The 24,512-nt window shown below is 41.8% G+C and overlaps 1 protein-coding gene across 2 annotated transcripts in view; it reads right to left on the bottom strand.

Annotated features, from left to right (window-relative positions):
- LOC110597418 (nuclear RNA export factor 2) overlaps positions 1-22,408 on the bottom strand; it is a 31,501-nt gene extending 9,093 nt beyond the window's left edge. The window contains exons 1-8 of one of the 2 annotated variants that reach the window (XM_078034543.1): positions 19,551-22,408; positions 16,356-16,439; positions 3,463-3,568; positions 3,012-3,165; positions 2,648-2,731; positions 2,431-2,535; positions 2,234-2,314; positions 2,038-2,107 (exon numbers count right to left, since the gene is read on the bottom strand). In XM_078034543.1, the coding sequence (XP_077890669.1) occupies positions 2,038-2,107; positions 2,234-2,314; positions 2,431-2,535; positions 2,648-2,731; positions 3,012-3,165; positions 3,463-3,568; positions 16,356-16,398 (643 nt within the window). In that variant the 5' untranslated portion in view covers positions 16,399-16,439; positions 19,551-22,408. Of the gene's footprint in view, positions 1-2,037; positions 2,108-2,233; positions 2,315-2,430; positions 2,536-2,647; positions 2,732-3,011; positions 3,166-3,462; positions 3,569-16,355; positions 16,440-17,659; positions 17,903-19,550 lie in introns of those variants that run through there. The other variant, XM_078034542.1, reaches the window with a different exon arrangement.
- Between the last annotated feature and the right edge of the window lie 2,104 nt (positions 22,409-24,512).

Genomic DNA, 24,512 nt, shown 5'->3' with positions numbered 1-24,512 from the left:
CATATGTAATAGAACGAAATTGAACCCCTCTCTCTCACCCTGCAAAAGACTCAACTCTAAGTGGATCGAGGACATAGGCATTAGACCAGAGACCCTGCACTTACAAATAGAAAAAGTAAGCCCAAGTCTCCAACATTTCAACATGTCAGTCCTCAAGAAGACTCCCAAAGCGCAAGGAGTAAAATCAAGAATCAACAAATGGGATGGTATCAAGTGGAAAAGCTTTTTCACAGCACAGGAAACAATCAAGAACGTGTACAGACAGCCTACAGATGGGGAGAAAATCTTCACCACCAGTACCTCAGGTAAGGCATTAATTTCCACAGTACACAAACAACTCAGAAAACTTACTGAAGTGGCACCCCCTTTCTCCACAGAAAAGCCCTCTTCACCATGGCCGATTTTAAGACTGTCAGCAAAAGAGTCTCTGCGAAAGAGTCCAATGTAGATAAACTTCTTATGTTCGTGTCGCCCTGTTTACTTGGCCACTGGCCGAGAAGATACCAGCACTCCAGGTGCTGGGCACCCCATTACTAGTTTTCACAAATGTATCCAGTATAGTACTTTGAAGAAATGTGCAAACAAGGCCTCTGGCCTTGAGCTGGGCTTCACAGAGATGTCTACATTTTTAAGATAAGCTACAATTGGGCTCCATGGTAACAGCTGGCAGGGGGAGGAAAGAAAGGGAAGAAGAAGCTCTCCCCTTCTCAAGTGTTGTCCTTGAAGAGTTAACTTGCCCAGAACAGTGAAAGAAAAAGCTGCTATTATGTGAACTTCTGCAGACTGTGAACTTCTCAGCCCCTCCCCTTACACACTGGGTATAAAACTCTGAAATTCCCTGAACTCAGGGTTCAGGGGGATTAATTGATTTCAGCAAAAGCTGTGCCCTCTGAACCTAGCTGCAGCCAAATAAAACTGTTTCCTGCTATCTTCGGTGCCTTGCCTCGTTTGTCCCTACAACATTACCACTCGAAAAATATATAAACCAAAGCATGAATGGGCAAAGGAACTGAACAAACACTTTACAGAAGAAGAAATATGAATGCTCAAAAGGTATATGAAAGCGCATCCAACATCCATAGCAATTAGAGAAATGCAAATCAAAACTACACCGAGATTCTATCTCCCTCCAGTCAGAATGGCAATTATCAAGAATGCAAGTAACTATAAATGTTAGCGAGGATGTGGGGAGAAACGTACTCTCATACATTGCTGGTGGGACTGCAGATTCGCGCAACCGCTATGGAAAGCAGTACGGAGAGTCCTTAGAAACCTTGGAATGGAACCACCATGTGACTCGGTTATCGCACTCCTTGGTTTATACCTAAAGGTCTTAAAATTGTTAATAGCATACTACAGCGACAAAGTCACATCCATGTTTATAGCAGCTCAACTCACAACAGCCAAGCTATGGAAGGAACCTAGGTGTCCTTCAACAGATGAATGGATAAAGAAAACATGGTATATATATATATATATATATATATATATATATATATATATATATATATATATATACACACAATGGAATATAACTCAGTCATACAGAATAAAATTATGGCATTTGCCTGTGAATGGATGGAACTGGAGAATATGATGCTAAGTGAAGTAAGCCAATTCCCCTCCAAAAACAAAGGCCGAATGTCATCTTTGATTTCTGGATGCTAACCACAAACAAGGGAGGTTGGAAGGGGAATAATAGAAATCCCCTGGGAATTAGACCAAGGGAAACAAAGGGAAGGGAGTGGGGAGCGGAAAAGGAAAGACAGTAGAATTAATAGGACATAACTTCCCTGGCCTTGTATTCCTATACATAACCAAGATAACTCCACATCCTGTATGACCACAAGAGTGGCATCCTAAGTAGAATAAGTTATACTCTATGTACGTATAATCTGCTAAAATGCGTTCTACTCTCATAGGTATAATTTAAAAGACCAAATAAGAAAAACCCTCCCCAAGCTGAATCCCTACCTCCTCGTCCCAGGAAAACCCCTGTGCCCTCACCTGCCCTAGAATTACTGTGGTAGGTAATACCTGGATCAAATCGGAGCTTCTGGAGGTCGAGAGCTTGCTGGGAGACATCATATCGTTTTCTCATGGTCAACTGCAGAGGCAGAGATGGAAAAAGTGGCTCTGAGGCCGTGTGGGGTGATAAGAGTCATCGAGTCAGGAGGTGAGAGCAGGTAGGATCCGGGGAGTGGGCACACAGCATGCCTTGAATCTGCACTACCTTTAGCTGCTCCACTTGTTCTGCTGAGAACTTATTCTGCACAGAGTAGGGTACAGCAGAAGGGCTGACTAAGACCAATATCTGTGGGAAGGAGAGGTAGGGTCAACAACAGGCCCACTAATCCCAAAGATGACAACCAGCCCCTAGTCCATCCTCCCTCCCCAAGACATAGTACAGGGACAGCCCCTAGCACACACCTTTACATCATTGTCATCGCAAATCTTGTAGCTGACATCCTTCAATGCAGAGGCCGTGCCTGCATCCTGGACAAAGAACCGGGCCCGATTTCTGATGTAGTGGAACTACACAGGCAGTGAGGGCAGAAGCAATGGTATCAGATGACAATGGCCCCTGCTGAGCCAGGCCTCTCCCCCCCCCTGTGCCTACTCAGCTGGCTTCACCATCCTCTCTTACATCGACTGGGGTGAAGGGGACACTGCAATGGCCCTGGATTGAATTCATTAGCCATGCCTTGTCATACTTCCTCCCATATGGAATCTAAGGATAAAAAGAAAGAGTCAGAGTGGAGGAGAGAGCAAGGAATTAGGATGGAGAACAGACCCAGCCAAGTGCTATTTTCTTGCCTAGCATTAAAAGACTTCTAAAGCATGAGTCCATGTTTGTGCACTCAATACTGATTTCCAGAATCCACTTTCTTTCCATTCAGAAGCTCTCCTGCAAGTGGAGGTGTGTGTTTAACGGATGCTGTTTAACATCATTTTCCTTCTTTCAGGTTCCAGAAGAGCCTACTTAATGCAGACCTTTCCAAGAAACTCACTGTCACTTTGAACCATCTCCTCTTCACTCCATCTCGTATCTCCTTCCCCATTTCTCTCCCTCGAGTCTTTTTCTCTCTCCACAGAGTCACATGGGTAGGCTCTTCATCATGCCATTTCCCTCTCCTGTGGTCACGGTGGGCTGAATAAGGTGTGCTGGTAAAGGGGGAGAAGGAGGTTTCCATCAATGCTTAGGAAGGCCTCTACACCCCCGCCCCTCCTCCCTGATGCCAGGGTGAGAATGAGGACTGCTCTACCAGTATATGCCTCATCCACTGTTCTTCAGTTTTCCCGTGAGAGAAGAAAAGGAAGGCCACACAGAGTGGTCCAGGGGCTGCTGCCCACAACCCAGGCCGCCTGGTCACTTACTACCTGACCTGAGATTCATCATGGACATCCCTCATCCCCATGTTCCCATTATCCTCTTGGAGGCATGAAGGTGGAAGCTCATACCCAGTATGCTCATAATGAAGCTTCCTCCTGCCAGAATTGCTCCAGGACAAACTTCCACATCTCTTCCTTCCTTGAAGGGCACTGCATTTGTCCCTGTATTCTGAAACTGGGAACAAAAACACAGGTATAAAGACATATCAATGGTCCACTTACGACGTACCGCATCTTGGGCTAACACAAGGAAGGACAAGCAAAGTGTCAGTCTGCCCCAAGAAGCAATCACACACACCCCCCAAAGCAAACTCCTCTGTCTGTCCAGATAGAAGCGCTTTATCTCACAGGTGGTGCAATTAGAGGAGACACTGTGGAAGAGGAAGCAATTCTGTTGGACCTTTTACTACATGGAGCAGGACTGAAAAGGATCAGGGGTGCATGTGCCCTTGGGTTAGGCTTCAAACACATCAGGCAGCTGTCCTACCCCTGCCTTCTCTGAGGCTTCTCCGATTGCCACCAATGGCTGGGAGGCAACTTCTGTCACATGCCCAGATCCAATCAGCCCCCAGAACTAACTGTGAACAATCAGCTAGCTGAGTGAGCTTCCTTTGCTGGTGTAGTAAAAGCTTTAATGAGAGTTGCGAGGAATCCACCCTCGCCCTCAACAATACTCAGCTTGAAATATTCAGAGCAAGCTTTCCTTCTGCACAGCCTGCAATGCTTTCAGCCCAGGACAGGACTCTTTTTCCTAAACTCTTCGCTTCTGTAACAAGGGTCTGAATGACAAACTGGAATGAGCGGCTTCAAATACAATTCCCAAATGTGTGGGGACTCTCCTGTTCTCCCTCTGTTACTGATTCCCAGTTTCATTCCAAATGGGCAGGGAATGTCCTCTGTATGACTTCAGTTGATGTAGATTTGTTGAGGTGTGTTCGGTGGCAGAGAAGATTCTCTATCTGTGCAGATGGTTCAGGCACTTGAAAAAGATCCCAATTCGCCAATTAAAATTGTAATCATGGTAGAAAGGAGATCAGTAGAGCAGAGCAAGCAGATCAGAGGGAGGGAGGAGGAAGGGAAAAGGAAGGTACTGGGGAATGAGACAGATCAAATTATGTGCATGTCCAAATATGGCATTCTGAATCCTGGCATCGGGTGATATTTGCACCAATGCACCAATGAAGATATTTCAAAAGGGTACTCTCCTGATGTTGATTACTTAGATCCTGTTACTGTATCACATCACGCAGGTCTTGTATATCATACCAGCTTTGCTGCCCAGGAATGCCAGAGTATGGAGCGCTGAAGGCCCCAACTCTCGCTGTAGATGTAGCTATTTCTCCATTCAGATCCATCAGTGTTGTTTTTGTTGTTGTTGCTTTTGCTGTTTCAGGTACTCTGAGGCTCTGTGTCTCGGTACCTACATACCTAGCATCATTACGTCTTCCCGGTAGATTGGCCCTTTTATCACTATGTAATACCCCTCTCTGTCTCTCCTTAATTGTCTTTGATCTGATTTTGAGTGTGTTGGACAATGCAGCCTGAGCCTCAAGGTGTGTGTGTGTGTGTGTGTGTGTGTGTGTGTGTGTGTGTGTGTGTACACACTCATATCATTTAGATTGTATCTGACCCTGGATTTTCTCCTAGGAGTTGCTGTTGCTTTTCAACCCCCACATTCCCCACCCAGATAATGAATTCATCAGGTGGCAAGACTTGAAACGTTCTCTTCTTCTTTCTTTGGGGGCAGGGATGGCATCTACAGAAATAAGATACTCTCAATTCCCTCTCCCACAGATAGACTCACTGGGCTTATTTTACTGATGCCAGAGTTGACTGAAAACATGTACCAGCAGAAGGCAATATTAGTGCTTTGGTGGAGATGGGGATTAAGGTAGCCAGAACGTCAGAAAACAACTTCCTCTTAGGCTCTAACCATGAAGATTCCCTAGGTGTGTGAGTTATACTTTTCATGATTTAATGATTCCCATTGCCTCAGGACACAGTTATGGATAGAAACTGGTCTGTTCCTGAGCACTCTGCAACATCCTGATGAGGACCAGGCTTCGGGTGAACACCTCCTAGGGGCAGGAGGGAGGGGCGATCATTGCTTTCACACAGTGAAATCCACTAAGTGACCTACTCTCAGCAAAGTCCTGTTCAGACTCTCCCTGATAGTCAGAGATATTCAAGACAAAACACACATATGTTCACATCCACTTACTGAACTCCCACATCTCAGCCCAGTCACTGGCTCATGGCCCTGCCATATGAGAGTATGAGAAATGAGGTAGAGCCTCTCTGACTGGGACCTCCTCAGGCTCCACTTCATAATACCGGAGCCTCCAACAGAGAACGCACTAGTGAGTCTCCCTTATAATATCATGTATATTCCTATGTTACTTCCTGTTTTATTTTGGAAGTCTGCCTGAATCATCTCCATGCTTCCTCCTCCCTTCCAATGCCTTCCCTTGCCCTCCCCAGCACCCCCAGGAACACAGGAACTTCATCCTGCTTTGGTAGGGAAAACTGGTGCAAGAAGGAAAATAGCACTTGCCCAGTGCCAACCAACATTTTCTCAGTGTTGGGCAGACTCATTGCGTTTCCTTGACCTCCTCACAGATATCTCATGAGAATTGTATTCACAGTCCCTTTTGGATCGTGAATATTAAGCTCACAGACATAGGGAACATTTCCCAGGATTTCTGAGCCCAACAAGAGGCAGAACTCATATTGTGTCCTCAGGATCTATTGGTGTGCTTCCACAGCCTGACAGCTCCTCCAACAGCTGCACAGTTTCTCCCTTAATGGTGAACTTCCAAGTCTCAAGGAAAAAATTCTAGGAGCTGGCCAGGGATTAGGTGTTATGCTAGTTGCTCCTGTTGGGGTGGGAACCAAGTTTCTTGGGCCAGGTGGAGACAGTGGTCTTGGACCAGATGGGAGGAATCTGCTTTGGCCTTGGGGTTTGCAAATTAGGAGTCACTTTTGGCTGGGAGTGTCTGGCATACGTAGGACCCAACTAATATTTATTTTACCCATGTGTGTCATGTAGATTTGGGATCATCAACAAACCACTTTTTAAGAACACAGGCCTCTCTACCACTTCTATCCACTTCTACTTGTGTATACCAAAGTGGGCTTGACAACTATTTCGTAACCTGTTTGGAAATAGGCCATGCATGGAATCGTCCTTTTGCAAAATTGACATGTTTCAGTAATGTACACATAGAAATTAGGACTAAAACTATGTAGCTCCCTGTAGACTATGCTAAAACTGTAGATTTGACGTCAGAGATGGCGGCTTTGGCTAACAGTGATGAGAGAGAAAAAGAAAGGCTTACCTACTGAGTTCAGCACACAGCTTTCTGGACCCATGGTGTATGCAGGAAGAATGTCCTGGAGTTGTAGGCACGTCTGTGGACACTCATTTTTGTGACTGACTCGAAAGACTGCCCTTGTTACAGAGGAAGGAATGCACATGTGTCATGGTATGGGTGTGAGTGTGTGGGCATGTGGGCACACGGGTCCACATGATCATATGATGTCCTTCTATACAAGGTTTTGAATACATATGTTCCAAATCATGGTAGTATCTGCACTGTCACGCAGAGCTGGAACTCACACGTATTTTCTTTCCACGTGTTATGTATTATTTATGGCCAAATTTTGTTCCTTTTTCCCAACGTTCTTGTCAGTGCTTTTATCTTTGATAATGGTGTTTTAATACTTGACTGGATGGCTTCTAATTAAAGTAGAAAGAATTCTTTCAAATACAGTGGGGCACAGTCCATGACTTGGCCAGGGTTAGAGCACATCCCCAATGAAGGAGGACATGGGACACAGTGGAGAACAGCATGGGCTTCACAGTAGGTCCAGGATTTGGGACCCTGCTCTACAGTTTCCTAGCAGAAGCATGTGGATATTTTTAAGCATAAGTGATGTTTCCGTAAGATTTTTATATGAAACTCACATTCCTACACATTCCTTCTCCTCTTGTGTGACTCTAATTTTCTACGATAAGCTTTGCCTTCCAGTAGTCATTTTTTTTTATCCTTTGACCTGCATATTTCAGTTTTTCAATTTATCATGTAAAATATTATCTGCCTAAATATGGCCAAGTTTTGGCCCCCCTTTTCAGGCTCTTTGGCATGGAAGGATGATGGGTCCTCAGAGTGTCAGGTATTGTTGAGAGGGGTAGAGAACAACTGCCCTTGGACTTGAGAATAGTTAGGGAAGAAGGGATATAAATACCTGATATAGGGAGTGAATAGGCCAAGGGATGAAGATATGTGTCAGGAAGATGAGGATGAGTTGGCAAGAGTATGGAACACACTACGAAACAGTCTCTGAGGAAGCAAATTCCTCCTGGAGATATGCACCCTCTGAAAACCTTCCTGTGTTTCCATGTATATCGTGTCTGGCTCTGTGACTTGAGGCTGAACCCTAGAGAAAGGGGTTCCCACACAGTCTGAGAAAGGAGAGTCACTGCAAGGAAACAATATTCATTGATGGGTCTTGTAGACAGAAGTCTGAGGGTCTCAGACATAGATTCCAGCCACCAACCCATCTCTGTCCTCAGGACTCAGAGTGTTCTCTATGTCCCAGCATTCATTTCAGTCTCAATACAGAATAACACATTATTGGTTACAGGCTTAGGGTCTGAGGTCCCATGGACCAGGATTTGAACCCTGGTGCTGAATTCTATGGTCTTGGGCAGATAACTTTGGATTTAATCTCTCTCTAACTCTCAAGGTTGTTATTCTTTTGTTGTTGCTGTTGTTGTTTGGTTTTGTTTGGTTTGGTTTGAGGATTTTTTTTGTCATCATCCTCATGGGGTTATACTATAAATGGAATTAGTTAATGTATGGAAATAAAAGGAGAATACCCGAGAATGACTGTAATCTAATAAGCACTCTAATTCAGTCAGCTATTACCAGGTCTAGTCCTTCTGGAGTTAAGTGGGAGATGCATATGTGCTCCCTGCATTTGTATGTAGTCCTCCTGGCAATGAGAAGGAAAGCAGATAGGGAATGGTGCAGGTTGCCATGTCAGCCATTAATGTACTTTACAAACTGAGAGTTCTAGACTACATTGGCCCCTGTGGGAAAGAATCTGACATATCAATTGAGGGCATTGCACATATACTAAATGACAAACTCCAAAATAATGTGGCCTGGAAGAAGGAGTGAGAGAGAAGGCAATGCATTGATAACACTGATCCTTTCCCAAATCATTCTTTCCCATTGACAGGATAATCCTTGGAAATGAAACACAACATCCAGTGTCAAGACAATCCCTGGGAAGGAACGGTCCATCAAGCCTAGAATGGCAGTCTCTGAGAGGAAGCCACAGCATTGATCCTTCTCAAAATAAATCCTTTCCCAGTGACAGTTCATTGGGACCATGGAGGGAAAGAGAGAAATACTGAACACTAAACCCAGACCCTCCATTCTTCTTCAAGTAAAAGTATTTCCCAAGAAAAACAAATATCAAATTCTCACAAAACTTGTTTCCTGAGTGCCCAAACTGACACGCTCTAACAATAATTACTTGACCTCTGTGCAACCTATATAATCACAGACTCCTGCTTTGGCCAATGGCTTGTTTTCCGTCACGGAAGTGGGTCCACCAGAGGCATGACTCCACCTTTCATTAAAGGCTGTGCTGATCTGTGAAGTTAGCAACTGTCCTGGTCATTTTGTGCTAACAGGTGTGAAAATAAAATACTTGGAATCTGAAACAGGCATGTGGAAGGACTTGATGAGGTCTTACTTTCCGATTTCCAATCTTTGGGCAAAAAGAAAAAAAGTATTATAACTTAAGGAAGCTCTCAGGTGTAAGTAGTAGACTCCAAGAAGCAGGAAGGAATGTTCATCAAGCCACATGATGCTAAGTGCAGAGACAAATGTCGGATTATGCCACCATATGAGATGGTATGATTCCTCACAAGAAAACATTTATAGAATAGCCTTTTGGCATTTCCGTGTGAACGTGAACCTCAAATCAGCAAAAGGAATGTGTGGATTGTCAACTGTGTGTATGAAGTCATGGCTATAATGCAGACTAGTTATGCTTTCATGTCTATGCATTATTTGTATCAAAGCTTGTTCATGGCCATGTCAGGGTTTTTTTCAGGTGTTTGGGGAGCAGCACCATTCCTATCAAGCAACATACTGCATAAGAGTTGATAATCAGGCATGAGTACCTTCTGATAAATACACTGCGTCACTTTAGACAATTCACCCAACTTCTTCTGATCCTAGGTGCCTCACTTGTGAAACTCAGGGGTTAGGGATAGCCACCACCTCAATTGTGGTAATAACATACACAACCCACAAGTTTTCTGTTAGTCACCTCTTTGTCCCCTGGCTCCATGCAGACCTAGACCTGCTTTAGATTCCTAAATATTCATTTACCTATTATAGAGTTCTGTATACACAGAATCACACACAATCTCCTGCTTGTGTCTGGCTTCCTTAACTCAGCATAGGATCCGTCTGTGCCCTTGACTTGTTACTGCTGAAGAGTATTCTATCACATGGAGAGACCAGAATTTGTTTACCTTTTTTATTAGTTATAGATGGACACAATACCATTATTTTATTTGTTCATCCTTATGTGGTGGTGCAGATGGAACCCAATAACTTACATGAGCTAGGCAAGCGCTATACCACTAAGGCATAACCTTGTCCCTTGTTTACCATTGATGATGTTTTACTGAAGTTGGAGAAGGAGAAAAAGTAGATCCTTAGCAAGCCATCCTTCTTGGGACAGTCTGTACTCTTTTATAAAAGACAAACCTTCACCCTTTTGCACTCCTCTATTGTTCTCAGGAGACGTTAGGTCAAGGCCAATTTCAGCCTTTGCCATTTTTCCTATTCCTCAGGGCCAATCATTGGATGGGATGAGTTTTGCCATCCCTTCCTTGCTGACCCTGGTTTGTGTCTTTCTCCTGTGGTGGTGGCCTCACTGCTGCAGGAGTGCTGGGTCCATGGATGCTTGGCTTTAATCCAGTCCTTCCCCTGGCCTTGCCAGTGGTTAAGTTCCATCCCAGACCCCACCTGTGGTGGTCCATGCCTTACCACAGTGATTTTCCATCTCCTGTTTTTTTTTTATTAATTTTTAAAAAATGACAGCGGAATGCATTGCAATTCTTATTACACATATACAGCACAATTTTTCATATCTCTGGTAGTATATAAAGTATACAATTCGTGTCTTCATACATGTACTTTGGATAATGATGTCTATCACATTGCACTATCCTTGCTAACCCCGTGCCCCCTCCCTTTCCCTCCCACCCCTTTGGCCTATTCATTCTTACTCCTACATGAGAATTCACACTTCATGTGTTTCAGCCTATTGCACATTTATTAGGTTTGGAACATTATTATACCAAAACACAATTATAAAAATGCTACATTAAATGCAATACAAGATTGGACTCCCCATTTAAACTGTTCAGTTAGATGTAATCTTGATTACATGTTAGGGACACTTGGGGGAACTTGAAAGAAATCGGAGAAAGGATAAAAAGTGACAAGATGATTATTATTTCCAGACATGTGAAAGCGATTTGAATTCACCTTCATATTCAAAAAGGCGCACTACATCCAAGCCACATTTATGCGGTGCCTACGGCTGCTTTTGCTTTACGCATGGCAGAGTTGAATTATTGCAGCAGGGACAAAATGGCCTGCAAAGCCCCACATATTCACAATCCAGCCCTTTGCAGGACAAGTTTCTGGAGCTCTGGCTTAGAGAAGCATCTTTAGAGCAAGCTCACAGGAACTCTGGTAAATGGCCATGTGTTCCTTTGGCTAAGCCAACACAGATGTGCTGGAGTACCCTGTGACTTCCCTTTTAGGTCTTCTGTGGCAGACCCTAGGACAAGGGCAGTAAGAGAAGTAGAGTTTCATTTTTAATTATTTCACAGATTTGTAAGTGGGCTTGTATCCTAAAGAAATCCTCCTTATCTTGCATTTATCTGTATATGAATCAAACAGAACGCAGATCATGTTCAGATGCTTCAAGAGCCAGGAAATCTTCAGATCAATCAACCACCTTCAAAGATCACTGTAGGTCAAACTATTATGACTACCTTTCTAGCCTTGCTACCCATCACTTCACCTGGAATGTTGCACACTTCTATCTGGCCTCTGGCTCCAGGGTCCCATCAGATGAGCGTGACAATGGCAGGATCTAGAATGGCATCTGTGGCTTATAGATATCCACTGCTCCAAAGCACTTCAAAGATGACAATGCTCTCCTCACCTAAGCCTTTTTCAATGGCACAGGGACAGGAGTGCCTTCAGAATCACTAAAAAGCATCTGTCATGCCCACCAATGCACTGGCATCATCAATATTCAAGTGATCACAGCTGACAACTTCTGCACCTGTGTCACCATGGCATGTCACAGAACTCCACTATTTCTTCCTCTAATGTGAATCGGACTCTCATCATCTGTGCACTGACTGAGGGCAGATCATCTTTCCAGATCCCCATTTCTTGCAGGGTCTTTTGCTTGCAATCAATTTTCATGTCAATTCCTGTACTGTCCAAGGTCCTAACTCACCTTTGCCTATTTTTCACTTTTAAAAATACTATAAAAAATAAATTACCTAGCTTACAGAAGCTCTGTGAGGACCAGAAAAGCAGGCCTGGATCATGTAGAGCCAAGCAAGGCCCACTCATCTATAGGTGTGCTTCAGGTGAAAGACCACTGTTGCAAGCCATCCGTGGGCTGTGTGTAGACTGTCGGTATCCCAGAGGAGTGAATAGGAACACCTGTTGTCTGGGAACTTCAGGTGGATATTCCCTCTGTGTAAGACTGCCCAGAGACCTTGTGAATTCATCTTCTGCTCTGCCATGTCCCATACAGCACCTGAGATGGGTGTGACCTGCTAAGATGCCAATCATCCTGCTGACTGCAGGACATCACAAAGCAAGACTCCACAGTTGAAACCTGATCCCTGCCCTTAAATAAACCATTGGAGACATTTTCTTTTGCCTGGCTCCAGGACCTGTGTGGACTGGATCTATCAGGAGCTCTGCTTTTTAAAATACATTTCGACTCTTTGTCTTTTGGTCTTCATTAATTACTTTAGACTTTAATTTCTCAGCTGGCTTACACCTTCCTTGGCAGGAAGAACAATGCCACGATGAGATGCTGGCCATATCCTCATACACCACTGCTGCCTGCTTTCCCACACATACAACAGAGACGGAGTGACTTGTACCATCACCTATGACTGACCCTGTATGTGGTTCCCACATTCTTCAGTGCTCCCTCTGAGTTTTATGTTCATGCATATGTTTGATAGAACTGTGGTCTCATTGGAGATACTGATTGCAAGGGGCTCTGGTAACTGAGTGAGAGAATAAGAGGGGGGAGAGTCCTCTGGCATGCCTGCATGCTCATGTATGTTCAAGTGTGCTTCTTTTCACTCTTAAGTCTCCATATGGCTTCAAAGCTTCTAAGAATGGCTTGAGTGTCCAAATAGCCACCATGTGGGACAATTTCATTGCGTATTTGCAAAGCATGATAGTGTCTGCTATGTAAATCATTTATTCACAACAAAAGTGGCATTTTCTATTTGTTGTAAATTTTCTGTGTATACTAGTCTTATATCCAACAAGCTTGATCTCTATTTTAATTTTATGTAGGTCCTCTTCAGTTTTACATGAAGATAATCACACCGACAACTTTGCTTATTTTCCTTTTATACATACATGAGTTTATAAATATTTTTTGTTGTAGTTGGACACAATACTTTTATTTACTTTTAGGTGGTGTGGAGGATCTAATCCAGTGCTTTGCATGTGCTAGGTGAGCACTCTACTTCTGAGCTGAAACTCAAAGCCCCTATTCATCCGATTTTTTTTAAAAAAAGAAATTGTAGTAGTAGACAGACAGAATGCCTTTATTTTAATTGTTTCATTTGTTTGTGGTGCTAAGGATCAAACCCAATGCCTCACACATGCATGGCAAGTGCTCTGCCACTGAGCTACTGCCCCAGCCCTGTGCATGCTTTATATATATATATATATATATATATATATATATATATATATATGTTTGAATGCAAGTTTGCAATAGATCTCTTTGCAGTGCTTCGTAGAATGTGTAGCAGCTGACTGCACCAGGTTCACTACTATGTTGAAGAGAAGTCTCCATAGGATCCATCTTTGCTTCTCCCAATTGTGAAAGGGAATGCTTCTAACATTTCACTCGTAAGTGTGGTCCAGAATATAGTTTATTACTTTAAATACCAGTGGTCATTTTATAGAAATAATGTTCTCTTTGTGATATGTGAAAAATTATTGTCATCATTGTGGTTTAATCCTAGTTGGTTAATTTACTGCATATTATTTTCACAGGATCTTTTTGTGACCATCATCCACTCTTTCTTCCTTTCTTCAGGCATTGCTTTAATTGCATTAATTTACATTATGGACCTCGACAAAGGCTAAACAAATGTCATGTGCGTGGGAGTAAGTCCAACTCTGCCATGTTGCAATATCTAGTTTAGCTTTTGTTGGAATCTATTTGCAGCTGTTTTTTTTTTTTTTGGCATAGTACGTATTAATTAATTGATACTGGGTATTAATTCTGCTTTTACATGTTTTCCTTCTAAAGAATGCTTTTAATAATATTAAGATTTTTCTATTTCTTCACTTTGGAAAGTAGTATATTCCCCCACAGTATCTCTTTTTAATCTGAAATTTCAAATAATCATCCTATCTTTTTCATATTATCTTGCCTTTATCGTCTTTTCTGTGACAACTAGCATGACAGCTTCTGCATTACAAGAGTGGCTCTTCTGTATCTTCTCACTAATGTTCCTCACCTGTGTGCCCACAGCTTTATAATTACCCAGTCTTCTAAAACTCTTGACTTCTATCATTTTAGTTCAACTTTATCACCTTGGATATCAGTGTTTTTTCTTTAATTTTCTGCTGTCATGTTTGTTATTTTTCTTTATTTTTTTATGACCAAGTGGAAAGACATGATGTTAAATTTTGTTAGGTAAAAGATCAAGTAACAAGGTTTTTGTCTAGCACATGTTATATTTTCTATAAATTTTATACCTGAATGCAACAAATATTCAAATATCCAATACACAGAATTGTTTTGAAAGAGCCTGTGGCTTGTCAATTTTTTTTTTTTTTTGGTACCCAGGATTGAACTCAGGGGTACTCAACTACTGAGCCACATCTGCAGCCCTATTTTGTATTTTATTTAGAGACAAGATCTTACCGTGTTGCTTAGTGCCTCACTGTTGCTGAGGCTGGCTTTGAACTCACAATCCTCCTATCTCAGCCTCCTGAGCCACTGGGATTACAGGCATGCCCCACCACGCCTGGCTAATTTTGTTGTTTTTGACTCATGCCATCACACCTATTCAACGCAATTGTTAGGTAATAAGATGATTAAGGAAGGGGAGACTCTGTCACTGAATAAAGGAACTTTTATTATAAATATACCTGAACTTTATTTAGCAAAGAGGGTATGGTGTCAAACGGGGTAGAGAAGAGGAGCACTTTGAAATTGTACCTGTCTGCATTCAAATCCATGCTCTGTCCCTTATGGCTTTCATGCTTTTAGTCAAATCTTGAACCTCTGTTGGCTTCCAATCCTCTATGTGGCAGTTAGTGCTGCTGTTTGCCAAGTGTTTTCATGCCCCTCTCTTTCAGGTCCTCACCTGGTAGGGCTGCATTTCCTGACTGCCCTCATTTAAGCAAGGCTATCTGCGTGACTAGCTCTGGCCAAGCCCTTGTGAGCAATGTGTGCTATTTCTACATCAGAACATCTGCTTACTAGTGTGAGGCCCTCTGGGTTCTCCTCCACTCTGCACAATGACAGACCACTCTTGAGATGGTGGCTGCTCCATCCATTTCATTGTGCCTCTGAGACATTCCAATAAGAATCACTCAGGCCCCAACATGCACCATCCCTTGAAGGACACACACCTGCCGTGGCTATGTAATAGGAGTGAATAGGTCACTGAAGTTTTCAGATGCTTAGTAACACAGCATAATACAGCCCTTCCTCACTGTTATAGCTCACCTCTCAAGAAAATAACACCCTCTCAGGATTTTCCTGACAGAGAAATGAAATAAATTACATGATGTTATCCCAGAGTGTGCTATATAATAGGGACTCAAAGTAATGACAGCTGAAGTTATTTAATAATAAAAAATGTTATGAAAATGTGTAGATGATTTGTATCAAATGAGAGGTACTATGCTTGTTCACTCTGAAGGTATGATACATCCTGACTTCAAGAGTGGGACACTTCCCAGTGGCTTAGGAGGCTGAAGCAGGAGGATCACAAATTGACAACCAGCCTCAGCAATTTAGTGAGACCCTGAGTCAAAATTTTAAAAAAATAATAATAATTAAAAAGGCCTGTGTATGTGGTTTCCTGGTTAAGCACCCCTGGGTTCAATTGCCAGTACCAGAAAAAAAAATTGGACACTCATTTGCTATGACAGATACTACTTCTTAAAAGACTTTCATTAGTTCTGTTACTTTTTGCCACAATTTTATCAGAAGCATGCATATTGGGGCTACCTCAGAAGAAGAAGTAAGTGAAAAGTTTCATGCAGGAGATGCTCCAAATAATGAAATAAGTTGAATTATGAGCAATGAGTAATTTCTGAAGGAGAAAAGTTTAAAATTATTATAAACATTCATCCCATTTTTTTAGCAAACAAAAGCAGAAGATTTTTTAAATGTTACAAGATTTAGTCTGAACAGAGATTCCCAAATATTTTTTGAAGTACCACCTCTCTCAAAAGCTCTGTAGAAAAAGGTTCCATTCCTATAGAAAGTAGGGAAACTCTCTCTCTCTCAGAGATTCATGGTACATACAAGTGAAGTATCTAAAATATTTATATTTATATACATTTATATATGTGTGTATAAATATATACTCTACAGTATGGAAATCTGTTTACCTTCATTTCTGTATGTCCCATACTTCTTTAGTGTAGAGCACATTTTTGTTGTTGTCCTTCAGCCCTAGTGTTTTGCAGAACCAACTTGAAAATGCAGAAATGAGAGAAAAATAGATTATTTAAGCTATCTGTTACAATACATCACAAATGACAACGTTCTTTAACCATTTGTCAGGCATTATTTTTAAAAGCCCCATTCTGCTTAAATGTAAGCAGAATCTTGTTATTGTTCAATTTAATCCAACACTACATTGCTGATGTATCAAATGTATTGCTTATGGTTTTACTTAATATTTTTCTTAAATCTATTCACCATAATTTTCCACCTGAAGGAAAGGAGGGAGTTTTGGGGAAGGAGTCTAAGAAGCAATGCTTAGAAAACCAGGGTGAAATTCACCAGAGTAACATGGCTCTATTACTTTAAGCTATTTAGAGACCTGAAGCAGAAAAGGCTTATTAACCCCCTCCCAAGTGGGCTCTTAAAAATGGCTGGACTTCAAATTCATTGCAGGAAGTAAACCCCGAATCTTCTCCTCATGGTTAACTTGGCAGTTTAGTGAAATTTTAAAGCCTTTTAGAAATTTCACCCTCTCCCCCACTGACCCCGTTCTCCGCCCCCTGCCTCCCTCCTAAAATTACTTATTTCCTGAGCATATGTTTCAAACATCTCCTGGGAAACTTAGTCCAAGGAACAAAAAGAATCTTTACACAATCAACTATGAGATGGAAATTACGATTAGTTCTGGAATCATCAACTGTAAGACCTGGCATCTAGGAGGGCTCTGGTATCCATGGATACACAGGGGCAGAGGAGGGGAACGCGAGGTATAGATAGCAAATCTAGAGGCGTGATCACGGGCCAAGATCGGGTTGTAGCGAGGGTCTGAGGAAGGGAGCATGGTCCCATTGGGCTTCGAGAGCCCCGCCCTTGAGTTGTGACCGACAAATCCATGAACCCCGCTGACTCTGCCCTGCTACCAGTCCCCAGGCTGGCGCTTTGCCTGCCTCCACCTCTCTTCCTACCCCCAACAGTTCCCAGGAGTCCACAATCAGGGGAGGACGCGTGCGCGGGCACACACGCGCGCGCGCGCGCGCGCGCGCACACACACACACACACACACACACACACACACGTGCACGCGCCATAATCAGAACTGTACAGAAGTTTAGCCACAATCGCAAAGTCCTCTCCCTACCGCTTCCCAACCCCTCTCTTCACGACGCCCACTTGTGGCATCCACTCGACTACCCTTCAAAGCCCAAACCCAGAGTGAAATTCTCCTCCCAGCTAATGTTCCTCCTACCAGGAAAACTGTCCACCGTGACAGGATATCAAAGTTTGTGGACCGGTTGGGATTTGTGACAGATTCTAATTAAACTTCAGCCAGAACACGCCACTGATGGCAGTTCGAAGGACCTGTGGCTTGTAATTCCGACTCCACTCGTCAGTAAGCCAAGATCCGGGCAGCCCACTTAAAGGGAAGTTCCTGGTACTTGACCTTTTGGGGGCCACGTGGGTGGGGGAACCACCTGACGCACAGGGGTGGGGCCTTCTCATCGTTCTGTGATACAGAGGGCTGAGTATCGCGAGATCATCGCGTGGCATGTGACCACAGGAACAACAGCTATAGGGTCGCTGTGGTGCTCACGTGACTGCCAGCGATTTGCCTGCATGTGAGAGGACTTTCAACAATTTTGTTGTTAATGTTTGTGATTTCAATTAAAAGAATGCTGAAATTTAGCAGCCTCTTTTTTATTTGCCATCATAGAGGAAAAGTGGTCAATTGATACTGTTATGGGTCATCGTATTAGCTGTAGGTTTTCTTGATTATGTCTGTTAAGTAACAAAGATACCTTTTTTGAGTTGTTTTCGGAATGTGTGTGGAATTTTCTTAAGTGGTTTTTCTGTGGCCATCATGTTTTTCTTAATTGTTAATATGAATCACATTGATTTTCAAAAGTTGAATTAGTCCATGTTTTATTCCTTAGATAAACCCCACTTTTTATTAAATTTTACACATAACTGGATTCAATTTGCTAATATATTTTGAGGATTTTTGCATCTGTGTTTGCAAATAATACTAACCTAAACTTTTCTCATCTATTTTCTTGGGGTATCAGGGAATGACCAATCTCATAAAGTGAGTTGTAAAAGTGATCACACCTGTATCTTGGAACAGAGTTTTTTAGACGTGGTATTATTTTGCCTTACTTGTTTTTTAAATACATATGTTACATGGTGTGGACTTAGCTCTTATTGTTCAGAAAAGATTTTAAACTATTTACGGCAGTCTGGCTGGGCACAATTCAGGAGCCACTTGTCAAAAGAAAGGAACTTTATTTTTAGAACCACACAGGCCAAACAAAACAGCTCCTCAGGAAAAACCCTCAGAGCCCAACTGCCACCACCAGCTTCCCACAAGCCTATCACACCAACCCAATCCTCTCACACTCCCACAATCCTCCTGCTCTTGAGGCCGATTGGCTGGGTCGTGTGGGTGGAGCCAGAGAAGTCCCCCAATGAGCAGCTCCGTGGTCTGAAAGGGCAGGGAAACAGCCCAATGAGTATCACCGCAGAGGAGCCAATCAGCTAGATGTTGCTGGGGCTGCTGTGAGCCAATCATCAGCTGGCAGTCTGAAAGGGTGGGGAAACAGCTCAATGAGCATCTCCAATGAGCATCACCACAGAGGAGCCAATCAGCTAGATGTTGCTGGGGCTGCTGTGAGCCAATCATCAGCCGGCAGCTGGAAGTTTGCTGGCAGCTGGAAGTTTGCTGGGGCCCCTTCCGCTGTGGCTCTCAACAACTAATAATTCAATCTCTTTAACCTTCTTTAGGCTATTCAGGTTTCCTAATTCTTTTTCCATAGGCATCTCTCAAGGAGTTGCTCCATTTCATTAAATTTGTCAAATTGATATAATTTTTTGTAGTTTCTTTCCTACTCTTTACTGTTTTTAGTTTTGTAGTGAAATCTACCCTTTTATTCTTTTAAAACACAGTGTGATGAAACCTTATAAAAATGTGTACATTTTACATAGATATACTATATGATGTCTCATATACCTGTATAGTAAAATGATTACTACAGTCAAGCAGTGCTGGGTTTCTGCTCTCGTGACTAAAAGGCTCAGGGGTCACTTTAGTTAAACTGGGTTAACTGGGCTACACGAAATAACCACAAAAGAGACACAAATACCTTTTTCTTTGGGGTCGCTGTGATGGTTCCTCTGACCTTAAGGGTCTGCAGAAAGAGAGAGAGAGAGAGAGAGAGAGAGAGAGAGCACTTACTGACCCCTTTTATTGAGGAGAAGCTATTCAAATGAGGCAAGGGGTCAGGTTTCAGGGGGCTGAGTCTGTCTTCATGATGTCCACTGTCAGCAGGTTGACTGACACCTGGGTAGGCCACACCCAAGGGCACAGTAAGAGAAGGGGACACACACAAGGCACTTCCATGGAAGATTCTATCCTAAACAGGGCAAGGGGTTATATTACAAAGGAACAGGTGAGCATAGCTTCACCCATGGGGCTGTAGCAAGACACCCCATTTCTGTGACTGAGCACCTCAGCACCCAGCTGGGGAGTGTAACTCAGTCACCCGTAAGGTTGGCCTCCCACATATTCCCCCTTTCTTAGTATAAAAAAAAAATGTAACTGGGAAATTTTCTTTCAGTCACTTGGCTCTTGGTCCAAGGTCATCACAATCTGCTATTGAAACACAAAAAGAATTAGTAGAAAACATATTATCTTCATAACAGTCAACACAATAATCTGGATTATTATTATCTTGCCAAACACTCATCAGAAGATTTTTAATCTTTTCCCAATTTTATTGGGATGCATTGTGTTCGGCCACAGTAACAGACATTTTTATTGCCATGGCATTTAGGCCTCTCCATAAACCATAGAGCAAAGGGCTCACTCACATTATTTATTACATTGTCTTCTAGAACATCATTATTTAGTTCTCATCCTTTCATCAGTACTTATCTGACCATGAAGGAAGCTGGATGTAATTTAAGTCAAACATTAAGAAAATCTATATATTGTAAGTTTTAAGACATAGCCACAAAGGCCAAAATTGAATAAGCAAGGAATAATATTTAAAGTAGTTTCTTTAGGGATTATGAGATCAGCAGTTTGTCTAGGTCTGGTTAATAGACATACACCTGTTTCAAAGCCTGAATATTAACTTTAGCATATTATAGTTCTGAAATATTAGCTAGCAATAATTAATGAGGCAATAAGTTGTATTTTTATAGGCTAAAGGATATTTATCATTTTTTTCTCTTCACTCTCATATTTAAGGAGTTAATTAGGTCTGTCAGTAATACAAATACCCTTGGAAAAATCTATTTTAATAATTTTTTTAACAATTATCCATAAAGGTAAATGTAGTCTTAGTCATTAAAGTCCAGCATAATTGGCTGGCTTGGGTTTTTTATGTGCTGTCTAGCATAAGTTTCTGTGTGGTCAATTTGTTGCTCGGCTATTTGGCTACCTCAGTCACGGGAGCTGGTGATAACTGACTGGTGACAAACCACAAGTCAATGTCCAGTAGCTCAGTTTCTTTTTGGAATGTACACAACTGTTACAGGGTTTGAGTGGGGCATGCCTGTCAATCTATATTAGCAAGATAATATCCATAAGCCAATCACCTTCTGCCTAGTGTAACCATACTGTGAGGAAACTCCATATGTTCGTTGCTGTTAGTTGCAACTGAAGGCTATTCTAACATTTCCTCTTCTTCTATTAAGTTTATTGTCAAAGGATAACCCTGATGAGAAAAGAAAGGAAAAGGAAAGGCATAGAAAAAAAAATGGGAACCAAGAAAGAGAAAAGCATCCAGACATGGCCCATTCCTGTAGTTGCATTTGTCTCCTGCTCTGGTGAGCAGGCAGTCACTGTTGACTAGTCTCTGTCACTAGAGTTCTGATCTGAGCTGGATGTGGGGAGCAAAGCAGCCATGGGGCAGGAGACCTCTCTCAGAAGGGGAGAAGAATTAGGCCTTTGCACCAGTGGAGGGGTGAGGTTCTTTGCCTCACCTCTGTTGGCCCCCAAATTTTCTCCTGATGGCCCCTCTGCGACTGTGCCTGTCTTAGGTTGTCCCTCCCTTGAGGAATCTTACCCCTCACTGGCTAACCAGCCATTCTCCGGGGCCAAACAGGGTGATGTGGATTGTGCATGGCATCGTCCCTAAGAGGGCTCTCTGTCTCCTAGATAGATAATGCCCCCATGGTCTCCATGCCAGCATTTATCCTAGGATCAGCAAACTCAGGTTTCTTCTCCATGGAGGGCTCAGCTCACAACACTGGGCTGGTGGGGATGTGTTCAAGAAGGAAGGAGACAGGCCATAGAAAGACACACTGTAACATAGTGACAAAACTGAGAGAGACAGATGAAGAGAGATCCCTCATACAGAACTGGCCCTTAATTGGTGTTACTCACATCTGATCCATAGCTGCTATCCATACAAATGCAGATCAATCCGTTATTTCAACACTATCTTTTTCTCAAAAGATACTTCCAGACAGTCTGTTTACCATAGAATCAATATACAGGTATAACTGACCATTACAGTCAGGATAATTAATCTAGTTTCATGGGTGGACTTTCCAGTCCATACTGCAAGACACATTAAAGGTGGACCTGGAAAATGGGTCCATACAAGTCTTTTCATAATTTTTATTTACCTGACAAGCTCGTGAAGCTGCATGGCTATAAGCTCTGTAGCTGGAAATTGACCTTCCTGGGCCAGGATTCTCAGTCATTATCATGATGACTGGTTTAAACTCTCCAAACGCTCCTTTGATATCTGATTTAATTTACTGAATCATGTTCAGTAACATTAAGACTCTCAATATTATAATTTAAGAAAAAACTTTTAAAATATTTTGTAAAATCTAGTGTCTCTCTGGGATCCTGTATTCCCCCTTTTCCTTATTTAATAAAATTGAGTAAAGGCTTGGCATAAGTCATAGTATTATTAGTTTAAGTTATAGATAATAGTACAAGTATTTAAATGACTATGAATAGATTTACCTTTTATTGATTATTATTTTTTTATATAGACTAGTCAATCCATCCTAAAAATTTAGAAAGAATCCTCAATCTTTTTGAGAGAAGGTCTCAAAATCTTTAGATTTTAGAATATTATCCTTTAAATAGGTATCTCTTAATTGCCTTTAAAAAATATGATGAAGGTTATTTTCTGTGTAGGGAGCAGTATATAAATCTTACTGTATTTTTTATGGACAATAGATCTAGTTAGAGAACTTATATAATATCAATGAATTTTTTTAAGTTTGTAACCTTTACTGTTTAAAATTAATATATAACTTTAATTTGGAGAACATTAGTCTTAATAAAATGTTTTTTTTATATTTTATAATTATCTAACAAACAAAATATGTAAAAATTAGTATCTCAGTGTCTTAGAATCAATCAATTTTAGTCTCTAAGGACAATTGTTAAAATCAAGATTTAAGTTAGTAGTTCAATATACTTAATGTTTAATCAACAATGTGAATTTATTTACCAAAATTAATCTTTATCTTAAACAGTAAGAATTATTAGGCAATAAGGATGTTTCTTTAGACAAATAAACTTACTTTTTAGGTGTTTATCATGTCAACATATGGACAAAATTTTAGCTCACATTAGTATAGTTAAATTAGGAAAATAACCTGAAATATCCTTAAATTAATTATAGTCAGTTTAGTATATATAAATCTCTTTTTTAATTGTTCTAACTTTTTACGTCATCTGTTTAGATAACAATATAAAAATATTTTTTACTTAGGAAAATGAATATAAAGACCTTGTATTACCCAAAGATGATTTCTTTCTTCTTTTTAGGTTCCATGTGTGCTTTTTCTTTGTTGAAGCATCTTTTTCTTTTAGAAAATTTTTTTGGTTATACTTTGGAACAATGTCTGAAAACCTTAGAATCTATAAACAAATTATTATACTTTGATAAGAAATATCAATGAAAATATAATTAAAATCCTTAGATATTTTGTAGACATAATTATAATTATTTATCATCTTATGAGTTTGAACAGTAACTTTGAGAATTATAAACTACTTGAAGATTGTATTTTTACTTAAAAGTAAATTTATAGTAAACACATTTATCTCCAATATCTGTAACTGAAAAGGCAGAGTATCTGATAAATGTAAATATAAAACATAAATTATGGGTTTTCTGTTGAAGAAAAACAATTAGGCAAATATATATTAACTAATCAATTAAGCATGTGCTAATTATTCTACAGATTAACAAATATAGGTTATCTAAATATCTAAAAAATATATATTAAGAATAAGAACAGCAGCCATCTGAGCCTGCAAGGTAGGCAGACCTGCAACCCACTGGCAGGACAAGCCCGGTAGCCTGCCAGCGTGGTGGACACGTAGCACCGAGGCAGTCACGTCACACTGGTTGGAGTGGGGGTGGAGCAGGGCCACCGCCCATGTCCGGAGGGGGCTCAGCGACCCGTTGGAGAGGCAGTCAGGTACCCCCATTGGGAGTGGGGGCTGAGCAGAACTGCTGCCCGAGCCCGTAGGGTGGGCAGACCTGCGACCCACCAGCGGAACAGGCCTAGAGGCCTGCCAGCGTGGTAGACACGTCACACCAATTGGAGTGGGGAACGAGCAGAGCTGCTGCCCACATCCGGATCAGGACCAACGACCCGAGGGCGTGGTAGTTACGTCACCACAAATGGAGTAGGGGCAGAGCAGAGTTGCCACCCGCGCCCGCAGGGTGGGCAGACCTGCGACCGACCAGCGTGGTAGACAGACCACCCTAATTAGAGGTGGAGCACAGCCACTACCCGCCCTGCAACGGAGACTTCCCAACTATACAAGAGCAATATAAATAAATAGGGGGTAAATTTCAAAAACACAACAGTTTCACCAAGCAGAAAGAAACACGAGCAGTATGAAAAGACAAGGAAAGAAAGGACCACAAGCAATGCAGGTCAACTCAACTTTACAAGAGGTAATAGCTGCAATAGATGGAATGTCAGATAAAGAGTGCAGGATATACATGCTTCAGATGATCTGGAGTCTCAAGGAAGACATGAGACAGCAAAATCAGGCAATGAAAGATCACATTGACAAGGAACTACATAAACAAATCCAGGAAGTAAAAGATCAA

Source organism: Ictidomys tridecemlineatus, chromosome X, assembly GCF_052094955.1.
Source record: "Ictidomys tridecemlineatus isolate mIctTri1 chromosome X, mIctTri1.hap1, whole genome shotgun sequence".
In the NCBI taxonomy this organism is placed as follows: Eukaryota; Metazoa; Chordata; class Mammalia; order Rodentia; family Sciuridae; genus Ictidomys; species Ictidomys tridecemlineatus.
The sequence above is the reverse complement of the archived record's forward strand: the minus strand, read 5'-3'. Positions and strand labels throughout refer to the sequence as shown.